We start from the raw sequence: 14,269 nt of genomic DNA, 5'->3' as shown, positions 1-14,269 counted from the left end.
TGTAAGTATTTAAGCACATTTGTATATAGGCACACTACACGTTTTGCCCTAAGTTCCATTAAGAGAGCAGATCTTGATACTCCCTTTTGCACTGGGCTGTTGTCCCCATATGGGGCTCCTCATCCCTCCTACTACCAGTAATTCCAGGCGGACCGCAGTGAAGCTTCCAAAGTCTGAAAAAGGCAACTGTTCTTGTTTACCAGACAAGGAAATGAAGCATAAAAAGGATGGACACTTTGCCTAGGTTAGCACTTAAAAGAACATCAGGTAGTCTACAACCTATAGCCCTTGGAGACCCTAGAGGTAGGCTTGTGAGACTCTGCTTCATAAGGCTGATCTTTCATGGATACTTGGGCTCTGTAAGGCTGCAGGTAGGCCCTATAGATTGAAAGCAGCTGTCCTATGGTGCCATAGTAATGCAAAGGTGACGTGCAGCCATAGACATACCTCATTGCTGGGAGCATGATACTATGGTGATGCTAAGAAGGAAGAAGTCTCTAGAGCTCTTTTACTTTCTCCCTATGTTCCCATCTGTCAGCCTATTCAGTGGAAGGAGGTGCCATCCCATTCCCTAACAAAATAAAGTGGAAGCTTTGGTCTCCTTTAGCCCAGGACATGTTTTTCCCAAACCAGGATTCAGAGTTTTTGTTAAGAATACTCCACCAATCTGAATTTTGTCTGAGGTATCCATTCCTGTGATACCTAAGTGTCAAGAGCACCTTGCAATCAAAACCTCATACCGCCGTTGGGATGGATTGTCTGGATGTACTTCTTAGCATCTTCAACCTGTGCTGGGGTAGCTGAGACTAAATTATCCCTCCAACATCGGACATTGTGGTTGAAGTCAATAAGAGAAAACTGATCAGCAGCACGGAGCTCGCTCAATATTGCCTTCATGGCCTCGATGGTCTGAAAAGAGGAAATTCCAGAAATAACAGGTTTAAGCTTTGTTTTCTTTAAAGCATTTTCTTAACATGGCTGCAAGTAAACAGATGCCTGTGATGAATAGGAACGTGAGCGTTGGAATCCAAAAACAGCATCTGTTCTCTAGATCTCTTTTTTACATATTTCTAACATAAAGTAGAACTTTTCTCTAAAGAAACACAGGGGAAAAAATGCAATTAGCAGGAACAAATCCATGTGCCTCAACCCATCCTTGCTTAACACTTGCTAACAAAGAGTGTGTGAGAGAGAAGCAGTCTGTGAGACACTGTGGTCCAGGAGAGAGGAATTACTTGTACTAGCTGAGGTGACTTAACTCTGCCTGCACTGCTGTCATTTTGGGCTGGGTAACATCTGTTTGAAAATATGTGATTTAAAGAAGTGACGATTAGCCTACATCCCAGTTTTGCAGCATTGATTTCCCCAAGGAAGAAATCTGCCAAGCCCTGGTATTATACACTGAAGCAAATTCAAACATCCTTAGATCATCCCAGACTAATATCCAGCTCTTGAAAATCTTCAATGACACATGATTTACAATCTCACAGACTTTCCCCTTAGCACTACAAAGCTTTTTCTGTATTATCTGATGTAAATCTTTCCTGCTGTAAATCCATCTGATTCCATCTTATTCTATCCTCTGTGGGCATTAATGTCAGTTGTTGGGTTTTTCTTTTGGAACAATTCTTGAAATAAATATATTTGAAAGCTGATTATGTTTCTCCAGGACTTCTTTTTGCAGAATAAATCAAGTTTCTTGCCCTTCTTTTTCCACGAGTTATATTGTCTAATCCACTCTTACTGCCCTTGAGTGGGCAGTCAGCAACTTAGAATCATAGAATCATGAAGGTTGGAAGATCATCCAGCCTAATCACCAACCCATCAACTTGTCCGTAACTTTTTGAAGGCAGGGTTATAGTACCTTCACTGAGACTTTCCCAGGATATAGTGAGGGAGATTTTAAAAAAAAAAGGGATTCAAGGTCTTTATAAAATGCTTTATGATCTGTCAAATAAAATTTCACTTTACTATTAAAATCAGTGTTCTAATGGTATCATCTCTTCTTTACAATATGGAAAGGAGTATTACAAATAAAGAGTAAAATGAACTCTTTGATTCATCAAATATTCACCAAATACAGTGAGCATTTGACAGAGTAAAGTGTAAAGAACAAACGTGGTAAATCTGAATGGCAACCTGCCATAGAATTGTATGGTAAAGCACATGGTAAAAGTTGGCAGGAGATTCTCGAAGTCAAACACTTACTTGTTTCATTTTCAGTCCCCACATTGATCCACTGACGTCTATAACAAACAGAATGTTTTTGGGCAGGGGATCAAGATTTTCCGGAGCAAAGAAATGAATAAAATAGCCATTAAAAATCTGCAAAATAAAATAATAATAAATCTTGCTGTAAAATGAGCTGTGCTAAAGATGCCAAGATAATAACTGAGCAGAAAATACTGTTACTCTCAATGGGTTGGTTGCTACTTCCAGTTCTGCACGTACACGTGTATTTGTAGCCATGCACTGTCTACACTCTTTACTGTTTATCAAGGAAAGCAGAGCCTGGTTCTCAGACAACTGCCATGCAATGGCATAGCAATGAATAAACATGTTTTTAAAAAGACTATTCTCTATGTAATAATTCAACTCCCATATCTTTGCTTCATGTTAACATGAAAATATCGATGTTCTGGTTCTCTTGTAATAAATCAGTACAACTTCCACTGAGTGCCCTTTGATTCAACATTAAATCACCAGATGACTGCTAGATATGAAAGACATTGGCCTGTGGACAAGACAGAAATCTGCTCCTGACTGTCTGTAGGACTGTGACTTAGTCATAAATTAAGTAAATCTGTTCTATCCACTTAAAATCTCTCTGTTCTTTCAGTTGGATACAAAGCTCTTTCTGATCTTGTCCTCTCTGCACGTACCAGTGGAGCTTAATTTCTGCTTAGTGAACTGCAGAAGTAATGCAATGATGAGGTTTAGCACAGTTTGCCTAATGACAGCAATTCCTGTATTCACTGGTCCTGGTTAAACAGAGATACTTACTTCTAATTCTCCACCTGTGCTCTCTCTGTTCACATCATACTGCACCACGAAATTTCCATCTACTGCTGTGGATGAGCAAGTGGGGCATTTTCGTTGTTGAGCCATTGTGGGCTTGAAAGAAATATGAGCCTTGAAATGAGAAGTGATCATCAGTTAATGAGGAGTGGCGAGAAAGGCAGATCATTGAAATAGAGAGTTCATCCATTTATGAAAGATCTTCTTTTACAGAAAGATTCTCTTCTCTCTTTATTTACACACCCAGTTTAAATGGAAAATGGACTTTGTCACTTGAAAACAAAAACTGCGCTGAGATTTGCCTGGGTAAGCTGATTCATTAGTAGCAATTGTGACACAAGCACAGTGACTCATATCTTCTGTATCAAATATTTCCATCAGAGCTGGGCAACTCTTTTCTAGAGAGCAATATTCTGGCTTATTTATCATTTTCTTAGTTGAAACTATGCTGAGCTTAATCAATATTTTGAATTAGCTTTCAAAGTAAGTTTGTTGTTGTTTCTTTTTTTCCCCTGAAGAAAAGAAAGCTTGTAATTTGTCTGCAAACTGAGTGGTAGAGTTCTTCTCGTTAGTCTTGCGACTGGTTATGCAGATGTTATGTTATTCTTTGCATTGCATTTCTCTGCTTTGACAGATCACTCAAAATTTCTTAAGAAGTTAAATCAAAATATATGCATCCAGAGGCAAACTGTCTTGTATGCTTGCAGTTTCTGCAACATCTTCTTTGTAAGGTCTTTGGAATGTGAAACCTTCTCTCTCTTTTAATGTTATGAATACCTGGGACTATTTTAATATTGGGGACATTTTGCTATATATCTATCTATCACATATGCTGTTAAGAATACTGCCATAACAATAAAGGTGAATAATGGCAACAAATAACACCTTCAGGCTTGAGAAGAATGTGCCATAAAAGCAGGTGAACGGGGCTCTGAATTATCGTTCACTTTTTTGCCTTCAAATTCTTGATTAAACTCTCTCAGATGATATCTGCCTACATTACCTTTGAATTAGTTCGCTGAAATAGGAATGTGAGTGAATGAGATATGAAGCTGAGCCTGGATATCAAGGAACAGTACCGCCTGATAAATTATGATAGTAATATACACAGACTTTCTGGGTCTGATTTACACACCTTGTGTTAGATCTCTATCAGAAAGTGAAAAGAGTTGTACCTTCCCAGAGTCACTGATAGACATTTATTGCGGAAAACTTTCTGCTATTGGAAGGTTTATCCACACATGAGAGCTATGATAGAGAAAGGTAGAGTAGGCACGTCAGGGAGAAGAGCAGTCCTAAAAAAGTTTCCTAGGTAGATGTTCCCAGTTGGAACTGAGATTGTGGAGCAGTGTTTATTCTACTTGACATTCGTCATCCACCTTTTTCATGTCCAGCAATTCCTGTGTACTGCTCTCTCAGAATTACAAACTGAAAGATTTGCACAAAGAAAGATGGTCTACACTCTGTTTCTGTATTGCTGTAGTATTCGAGCACCTTGTACATATGGTTAGATAGCAATAATGAAAATAGTGTATTTTGGTCATATTTTTAAATGCTTTTAGGAAGTATGAGAAAATATCATGGCTATGAAGGAATAACTATGAAAACTGAAGTGTCCTGCTGCTTCCACTCTGTAACTGTTACCTTCTTCTCTCCCTTGGAGATGGTGGTGATTCCATTGAAATGATCTCCAAGCGAATTGGGAACATGCACGTAGCGAATTCCCTGTGGCTCAATAATGCGGACATCCACCTGGAGGCAGGAAAGGAGGACATTTAGTATGATGCAGTGCCACTGCTGTGTCAGGATCCCATAAACCCTCCACAGGCAAACTCCAGAAGGAGAGTGGGATATTCTTGAGAATGCTCTTGTAGGGCTAGTTTCACTTGGGATGGGGGTCTATGTAATACTAAAACTATGATGGAAAGACAAAATATATGTCCAAAGAATAGGATGAATTTGGCAGAAATGCTCATTCTTTATCCTTCTGCCTCCCCTTATGGAAACTAACAGGATAGGAATCAAGGTCAAAGCATGAAAGCACAAATCCAATTTGTGCTTTCAGGAAAGTATGAGTTGACTCTGCCTAACTGCTGCTTCGGGTTCTGAGGCCAGGAAGAACACAAAATATTGAGTTCTATTCTCCTCTGCATAGGATGGAGTGTACTTTCACTTTTGGTTAGATGGCCAGAGTGATTTGGAAAATAAAGGCTCTATCCTGTTGGTCTGAGATACAGGCTTTTTGTGGTTGCAGTTCTAGTAGTAAGTTTACTAGGAAGCAAGATACAATGTCCCTTTCAGTAGGACTTACTCAGGCCTTTAGAAAGCTTGAAGCAGACTACAGCCTGCACCAAGGAAATGTGAACAGCAGACTTTGATTTACAGGGTTTACAGCTTGTGCTGAAGCTATAGAAAACTGAAAAACTTTTATGACATAGAAACATGAGAACAGGCAGATGGAAATGTCCAGTGAGCCCTGAATTCTGTCTCTTGGCAGATGATAGAGGATACTCTTGGAAAGTATGGGCAAGAGGGTACGAATAAGGCATATCATTTTTAGACAGCCAGATGTGGAGAACCTATCCTACAGAGAACATCTGCTCTAATAGGACACTATCTAATGAATTTGGGATTATTGTGAAAAGCCCTGCTCCGAATAAACAGCACATCTTATTTGCTTTCCTTCAGTCAGGGTGAGTTTACACAGAGGTATACATGGACCAAAGCTGGTTAGTCCAAAGGATTCTGACATGAGTCAGCCACAGTTCAGGAAATGCCCAACTGTGTCATTAATGCTGGAGAAGACTACTGAGATCATTCAGTCCAACCTTCAACCCACCCTCAGCATGTCCACTAATCCATGGCCTCAGTGCCACATCTCTATGTTTCTTGAACACCTCCAGGGATGGTGACTCCACCACCTCCCTGGGCAGCCTGTTCCAATGCCTCACTACTCTTTCTGAGAAGAATTTTTTCCTAATATCCAACCTGAAATTGACAGGAGGCAGGATAAATTTGCTGATCACTCATATAGATATATGAGTTTGAAGTTTCTCCTGATGGCCTGCCAAGTGGCCTTGAGGCTATTTGTTTCAAGCCAATATTAAAGGAAGGAGCAGTAGAAGAAATGGCCTGCCATGAGGCTCATAGAAACTTCCTCTGCCTTCTCAAGAAAGATTCACTTGTAGGATGCTACCTACACACACCAGCTCTACTTTACCTCCATGTGCTTCGCCAATCGCCCCGGCTTCAGTGAGATAACGTGCTCATAGGAGCTCAGTTTCCTTCGAATCATTTCCTGGTAGTGAAGCTCAAACTGGATCCTTGTTCCTGGGGGCACATTCACTTCAGTTTTGAAGTTTTCCATATCCAAGGCATTGCTCCTGAAAAGTTAGCTGTGGAGTTATTTTGAGAAAATACAAGGAAAATGAGAGCTTCTTTGCATTATTTTTAGATTTATACATTTCTGAACCCAGTTTTAACTGTGACCTATACCAGGGAACTGCTGTTCTCTATTAGCACAATACATTTTATCGAGCTGAAAGCAGAAGCACATGTTAAGTCCTGACACTTAAACATCAAAGTTGCTATAAGTAAGCAAAACCTGCTTTTCCAACCCATTTTTCTTACTAGGATGTTATACCTCTCCTCCTGGGATGGGTCAGCTCAGTCCTGTGAATAAGTTCAGTACAGTATCCATATACCAAAATCCTTATACCTCACTATTCCAGCAGCTTTGCCTTTGGCTTTTGCTTGGGAGTACATTCTTCTGGCTTCAGACTTCTCTCGAATTGAGCTGGTAAATGTTATACCATTGACATCCCTAGGACAGAGAAGACAGTCCATTTGCAAAAGAAAAAACTTCATAATGGGTAATTATTATTTTACTTAAAAAATAAAAAATCAGTCAAATCTAATCTCTTTAATAGCCAGTGGGAAATAAAATAATAAGGCTCTCATTTAAGATCAAATGAATGAAGCTTGTTTTCCAGCAAATCTGCATCTTTTTGCCTAGCTGCTTCTTTATTTCATCTAGCTGGCACCCTCGTATTCTAAGGAGGAACTGCTCTTCTCCACCTTCTTCACACTTTCCAGTGCTTTGGGCAAGACAAGCAGTTACTCATGTCATTGCTGTTTTGAAACATGGATGGGTTCATGTCTGCTGACCAGCGAGCTGGCTGTTGCCTCTTTGAAAAAAGCTGTTCAGCAAGAGCTCTTATTTGGGTCTCTCTCTCCTTTGATCTGGTGTCAATTTGCCAAAGACCTGTCCTTTTGTCAATTCTTGTTGACATTGGCCAACGGCCCTGTAATTACCAGGGACAAAGGGATGGACAGGTAGATAGTACAGTGACATAAGCCTTTTTTCATTGAGAAAGCACACTCAAATTACACTGAAGCTGGCAAATGATAGAAAGTGCTTTGTTTTTAAGAATACTTCTCTCCCACCACTTTCACCCTTATTATTGAACCTGTCAGAGCACAAGGCTGATGTCTGCCCACTACTTACATAGTAAAGTTGTCAATAAAAGCTCCTTTGGGAACTTGTACATCAAACACTATGTGCTGGGGCCGTTTTGCATTATTCACCATTTTGGCTTGGATCATTGTGTTGGCCAGCCGTGATGTTATCGTGGACTGAACTTTGTAGCTGTAAAGACCTATCTTGTCATCATCCTCCACCTGTAATTGATAAAATAACTCTATAAATTTAGGATACAGCTAGAAAATGCACCCTAAAGAATGATTTCAGCTCCTTTTATAGCATCAGTGCCCTTTTCTCGATCCCTTTTTATTATAATATGGCAGCCAGGTGGATCATGAATTCCATTTCAAGGCACTTCAATATTTTACCCTTGACTGTGGCAAGATACCCATGTGAATAAAATTCATTATAACATTTTATCTGAAAGAGAGAAGTTATTGAGCTGGAGTGCTTTCCTTGCTTTCCAGCAGGCAATCAGTCCTTGGAAAGTCTCTCTTGATGTAATCCAGCGTAGAAGGGTTATGTAGCAATCCTCAACATCATATACTGAGGAGAAAGGAGCTACTATTTTCAATAAAGGCCCTAAATAAAAAAGACCTGAAACACTGAATACTGATCTAGTATTGTAAATGGTTAAATCATAGCAGTTGTAGAACAGCATTAAACTGGTACATTAAAATACTGCCTTTGTCTAATCGTTTTTGTTGCTCATTTCTTCATATTTACCATACTCTTCTCCCCAGAAGAGCAGTTGAATAAACAGCATTGTGCAAACAGTCGGCTGTTTAAAGAAATTACGTTAATACCCAACCAGCAGTAAAAACAAGGAACTGAACAAACAGAAGAATTGATTTCCAAAAAATGGTTAACTACAAAATCTCTTTATTCAATATTTTTCTCCACAGAGGAGGAAAAAAACTCACCAGATCTCCAACATACCCCCAGTCAGATGTGCTTCGCTAGAAAAGAAAAATACAGAGAAAGTATTTCAGCAAAACTAGCAGCATAGACTGTGGCTGTTTTAAGAGATCAGACAGTGTAATTATCCAAAAGCTGCTTTCCAAAATGATCGGAATTCATTTGAGTTCTCAGGCTTAGTGAGCAGATTCCTTTTATTACATTTACTTTTATTACTACGTTTTATGCAATATGCATATGTAGGATGTACCCCTCGTATAAGCATATTACATGCATACTGCATATGTACATTTTCATATATGCAATTCTGATTATGTACACACTGCTTAGATGAGCTAAAACAATGCTCATTAATGGTTGGCTTATTTCCTGCAATATGAGTAGTCGCATTTGGAAATTTCTATGAAAATGTGGTGACATCTTGTGGTCATTTGAAACATTCTATTTTTAATTCCCTGAAACTCACACGTCTATCCCTGGGGTGGGATTTGGCTCCCCCACTTGTAGGAGGACATGTGATTGCTCAATGCAGCTGCCTGCGACTGCTCTACAGATTGTCACAACCAAACAACCTCAGCTCTTCAGAGCCAACAGAATCATGTCTTTCATCTTGAAATAGATACTTCCATTTGGTTGAACATAGCATGCCCTGAACTATGCTGACTGTTCCAGGTGGTGATTCACCATCCGTACCCTGGGGTGCACCAGGCCCAGCACTGTCAGATGGGAGAGGGAAGGGGTTGTCCCCTCTGCTGTGCATTGTGCATCCTCACCTTGAGCACCAAATATAGTTTGGGTGCCACAATATAAGAAGAACATAAAACTATTTTAAAGTGTCCAAAGGCTATGAAGATGATGGCCTTGCCTTAAGCTGGGTTTATAGAACATGAAACTGACAGCTCTCACATTTTTATGATGTTACAGACTCCCTGAACTACTTCACACACTACTGTATACCACAAAATGAAACTCCTCAACTCCACTGATGATGATCAGGAGTCTGGGAAGACTATTTCACATACTGATGGATTAATTATAAATATGTACAAAACCAGACCAATATTATGTCAGATGGAAGTAGCACTTGAATGACCCAAATCCACAGATGATGCTTACAGCAACTGATTTCAGTTCAGTCAAATGGTGTATATAAGGCTTGCTGTACATTTAGTAATTTAGTTTGAAGCCTTTTTATACACCAGGAAAGTCTAGATATGCTTAAGAGGTGATACATCTCATAGCAAGATCATTTTAAAGAAGTGATTTTAAGGATTATTTAAAATGAGATAGACTGCAGCATTCCCATCTCACTGAGAACAAACTCAGGTTTTGTTTCACAGCTGTACAGGTTCCACCTAAAGCATCCAGACTGGGATTTCAGGACCTGAAAGTTAATGGCACCGTAGATACCCTCTGCAAAGCATGATGGATTGATCCTTGCACAGCCCATTGTGAAACTCTACAAATATAATTGTACAGTGAACTGAACCCCTCACATCTGATAAAGAATCAGACTGTGAAGAATGAATACTGCCCTTGGACATATCCTTAGGGTGAGGAACATTAAAGCTGTGAATACAAATTAAGTGAACCACAAATGAATTGTTTTGAAAAGACTAAGACCAAGACCTTAGCACAAAGGAGGGTTTTCTCAATTTATTTATTGTGATACTTTTCTGGTTTTCAGAAAGGGCTTGGGTTTCCAGCTCACCTTACACATGGTGCATAAAGCTTTCAGGATGCCTAGGTTTCCTTCCTGATTGTTTTTGTGAGGGCAGAGGAAAAGGGGAGGTAGTGAGAGAGACACTGAGTTTATTGCTCACATGTGTAGTGACTCCCACCACTGTTGTTACTGATCAGACATGGGTTGGCCCAACCATGCCCCTGGGATCCCAAAGGTTGCAGAGATTAATTATTCCAACAGGTCATGAGGACAGAGCTGTAAATAATTACACTTTATGTTTGAGTGCTGATGTGGTTATTGAAAACACAGGCCTTGAAGAGATTTCTGTGGCACGTGCTATTTCTAGCAAGAAAAATTGTGTCTGATCCTTTCTTTTAAACCACATCCAGATCTGCCGATGGTTGCATTGCACAGAAGCAGTGTTTTGTGGAACTCCTCATGTGTGGCACAGTTTGGGTTGGGCTGCAGGCAAGTGCTTCAGGAACTGTTTTAAGGATACAGTCTTAATAGATGCAGAGCCCTAAGTTCAGTGCGCTGAGACCGGTCTTCTCCTGATATCTGTGCAGGCTGTGGATACTTAGCTCTCTGTAACTCTTTGCCCAGATCACTGTGTGTGAATGTTGCGATGCTGCTCCGTCACAAGAGGTTCACAAGGTTATCCCATGGGCAACTCTGTTTCTGTGGTCTCAAGGACCATTTGCATACCTGAGGCACAGTGTTTTTGGGATCCGTCAGTGACCACTTTTTTTTTCACTACAAGATCTAATCTAGTGCATGGAAAACAATTATTTGTCTTTATATCTAATCAGCACGTTCTGCAGAAGAGTTTTGTTGTCTTGTTGCCAATGACCTAATGAGCTCACTGCAGGAAAATCATAAAATCACAGAATATCCTGTGTTGAGACATACAAGTTGAGACCTACAAGAATCAAATCCAACTCGTGGCTCCACACAGGACCACCCTAAAATCAGACCAAAAATGCAGTGCTAAAACAATAAGTAACTGTGTGCCTGCTGTTGGCCAAGAACTACTGTCTTAAGATGTTTTTTTCATCTAATTTATTAATCTTTTATTGTGACTCAACACAAAGGTAAGTCATCCTGAGATCTTCACTCTATTGGTTTTCAAAGACTCATATGAAATGTAAAGAATGGGAAATATATGGGAATAGGATAAATAATCTACTATAATAAAAAGCACAAGTATGGTTGCAAATTGCTATATGCATATGTCTATATTATTACGCATCCAGAAAGCTGGAGAACAGAGAGAACATAATCCATATGCTAATAAAGATATGTTGGAAAGAAATGATGCCCTGAAGAAGTAAGGAATTCTGCTTAGATAGTCATTAGATTATTTAAATACTAATCTGGCAAATGTGAACTGGCTTGTTTCATATTTATGGTAAAATATTCCATCTTTCTGGCAGTGTAATAGAATCTTCAGGTGTCAATAAGCCACAGTTAGACTCTGTGTGAGGCCCATTTGAAAAAAAAGCAAAACACCTTAGGATAAAGATGAATCATAGTTGCCTGTTCTTAACTTCAAAGATGCTGGGAAATCCAATGTTACTGAAGATGATCTTTTGTTTTTGCTGTACCGAACAAGCTCAAGAAAGGCAACACCAGAGCTCTGATGGAGGACAAGGTCCATTCTGAACGTTTCTTTCATTCAGCACAATAAAAGTCAACATCTTCAAACAACTGATTTCATTATCATTATTCTTAACTAGTACTTGATAAAACACACACAAAAAAAGCCCCCAAAACTCCTGCAATGTTGTCTTAAATACTTCTGTTTCAGAAACCAGCAGTGTACAACTATCTGTAACACATCAGCACTCTGGAAATAAATTTTCTTCCCTGTCCTTGGACTTCCCCAGTCAATTTACCACGTTACACTGTGCTGCACTTTTGACCTGAACTAGATATGAATGAATGGACTATCTGCAGGACTACAGAGTTTCAACATACATTGCCTGTGTAGAAGTTCTTCTTTTCCATGTTTTTTCAGTCCCACATGTATCACACACAAAATGAGACAGACAAGTATACCCATTTCTTGGCATCTATGTTATGGTTCTACCTTAGGAAGTCAGATATGAAACAAGGCCTTGCTCTAGGTACTACAGAAAGGGTAGCATCAGCAACTAGATGTGTGGATGTCTCAATATATTTAAGGATCCGTTGGTACCACCTGAATGCACATTCACAACCCTTGAAATGGAACAAACTGCCTGGGGAGAGCTCCCTGGGATTCCTGTTTTCCTTTTGTTGAAGCATTGCTGGTACTGTACCTGGTACCTGCCATTTCTTGTCCTGGAGCTTGAAGGAAATCCATCGATTTCTATGTCAATCAGATTTTCCACTTCCTAAAGGAGAAAGAGGAGGAAACAAAGATGTGTCACTGCTGTCTTGCAGTTAGATTTGTCACTTGAATTGTTGCTGATTAGCACTCTAATACAATTCCAAAACAAATTTATGTCCCCATATACCAGTATGGAGTAGAGTTGCAAACCACCTCAGACCAAACTGCTGTGTATTCATACATTCCATTTCCCTCTGTGCACAACCAGCTCTATCTACTCTTATCATCATGACTTTTACCTCCATTTTACAACCTTTCCTTCCAAAACAAGGAATAATATTTAATGGACTGAAATGCCCATTACAAGCAAGAGGCAGGTGATCATCAGGATGTGTCACTGTATGGTAACGTTGACATTTCAGATACTGATCTCACCTAAACCAGCAAGTTCAGAGAATTTCTGCTCAAACCACAAGAAATTGTCTCCAATCTTATGTATGGAAAGTAAATTTGTCCAAATGACACAGAAAAACATCAGATCTTTTCCAAATGCATGTCTGTACAGATTAGAAATGAGCTTCTTACACCACAGCAAAACTCTTCTATGTTTGTTAGCAGTTTTATTTATGGCAATTAAGAAGTCAAGGTTCATGAGTTGCTCTCCAACTTAGATGACAGCGTACACACAAAGGTTTGCACAAAATAAACTTGAATTGCTTAAGCACATTGATGTTGAAGTGATATGATGACAGTGATTAGAGAGGAGCACAGAAATATTTTTCTGGGCTATTTTTGACAGGAATCATAAACTTAGGATAAAAATCAGACTGTGTCATGAAAGGTGCTGTAAGAAGAAAGAAAGAAAGAAAGAATATCCCTCTCAGTGGTTCTTTTTGTTAGTCTTGCAAAAGAAAAGAAATCTTCACATGATTCATGCCTACTTAGCTGAAAGATTGCAATAAAAAATGCAAATTTGAATTTGCAGCAGTTTCTAATTCATGTGGAAATGCGTGTAGACACTGAAATACAATCTCACCTGAATATAGGCCTTTAAATTTTGACTTTTGAATCACAACTATAACGAAACCTCTTTTTATTATTATCTTATCCTATTGCATGCTTTTTCTGTTAGTTATCTCATCCTCCTGCCAAGGAATGTATGGACAATAGGATCTTAACACTGTATTTGAATTTCTGTTAACAGTAATCTGAGTTCATATGGAACTTTGCTGAAATTCATGGTGGTCCATACAGGAGATCCCATTCAAAAAGACATGTAGATTCTGAGTTTCTTCTTAATCCAGGGAATGGAATCTAAAACACTGAAAATATGAACATAGAAGCCTAGCTGAATATGTAAAGGCTGAAAGCACCAGCAAAAGCAAAGCTGAGTTAAAAATACAAATCCTGTTTGAAAAGAAATTGGAATTGCTCATTCTATCCCAGCTTTAACAACATTAAAAAGTAATGGTGAAGACCATTTGGTGAAATTTGGTGAAAACCAAGCCAAACAATACTATTTTAGCTCAGAGTAGAAGAGAAACTATGAGACACAAGCAGAACAAGAAGCACTGACCCAGTCCTGCTCTCACTGAAGCCAGTGGCAGCACCAATCTGGACTTCAGCAAGGAAGGCAGCCCTGGGCCCTGCTGGAGATACTCACATCTGGGATTCCATCGATAACAAGATCAAAGCTTCCTACTTCAGAAGTGAGGAACACAATCATGAAGTAGATCAGATGCTTCATTTTCTTCCTGCTTGTCTCCTGAGAACAGCCAGCATAGGGACTAGACACAAGATCTTTCCTTCTCTGAGACAAGTTCAAGGAAACTGATGGGGGTTATGTAGTATTTTG

General features: G+C 39.4%; 1 protein-coding gene across 1 annotated transcript in view; it reads right to left on the bottom strand.

Annotated features, from left to right (window-relative positions):
- Nucleotides 1-14,269, bottom strand: part of ITIH2 (inter-alpha-trypsin inhibitor heavy chain 2) — a 25,339-nt gene extending 11,070 nt beyond the window's left edge. The window contains exons 1-10 of the mRNA XM_042872294.1: nt 14,078-14,269; nt 12,404-12,478; nt 8,425-8,460; nt 7,526-7,698; nt 6,737-6,841; nt 6,239-6,401; nt 4,663-4,770; nt 3,004-3,132; nt 2,209-2,325; nt 741-909 (exon numbers count right to left, since the gene is read on the bottom strand). Coding sequence (XP_042728228.1) covers nt 741-909; nt 2,209-2,325; nt 3,004-3,132; nt 4,663-4,770; nt 6,239-6,401; nt 6,737-6,841; nt 7,526-7,698; nt 8,425-8,460; nt 12,404-12,478; nt 14,078-14,161 — 1,159 coding nt within the window. The 5' untranslated portion in view covers nt 14,162-14,269. The remainder of the gene's footprint in view (nt 1-740; nt 910-2,208; nt 2,326-3,003; nt 3,133-4,662; nt 4,771-6,238; nt 6,402-6,736; nt 6,842-7,525; nt 7,699-8,424; nt 8,461-12,403; nt 12,479-14,077) is intronic.

Source organism: Lagopus leucura, unplaced genomic scaffold, assembly GCF_019238085.1.
Source record: "Lagopus leucura isolate 7727_CA_CO unplaced genomic scaffold, USGS_WTPT01 Super-Scaffold_100008, whole genome shotgun sequence".
NCBI classification, from domain to species: domain Eukaryota; kingdom Metazoa; phylum Chordata; class Aves; order Galliformes; family Phasianidae; genus Lagopus; species Lagopus leucura.
Note: the sequence above shows the minus strand (reverse complement) of the source record. Positions and strands in the feature narration are given on the sequence as shown.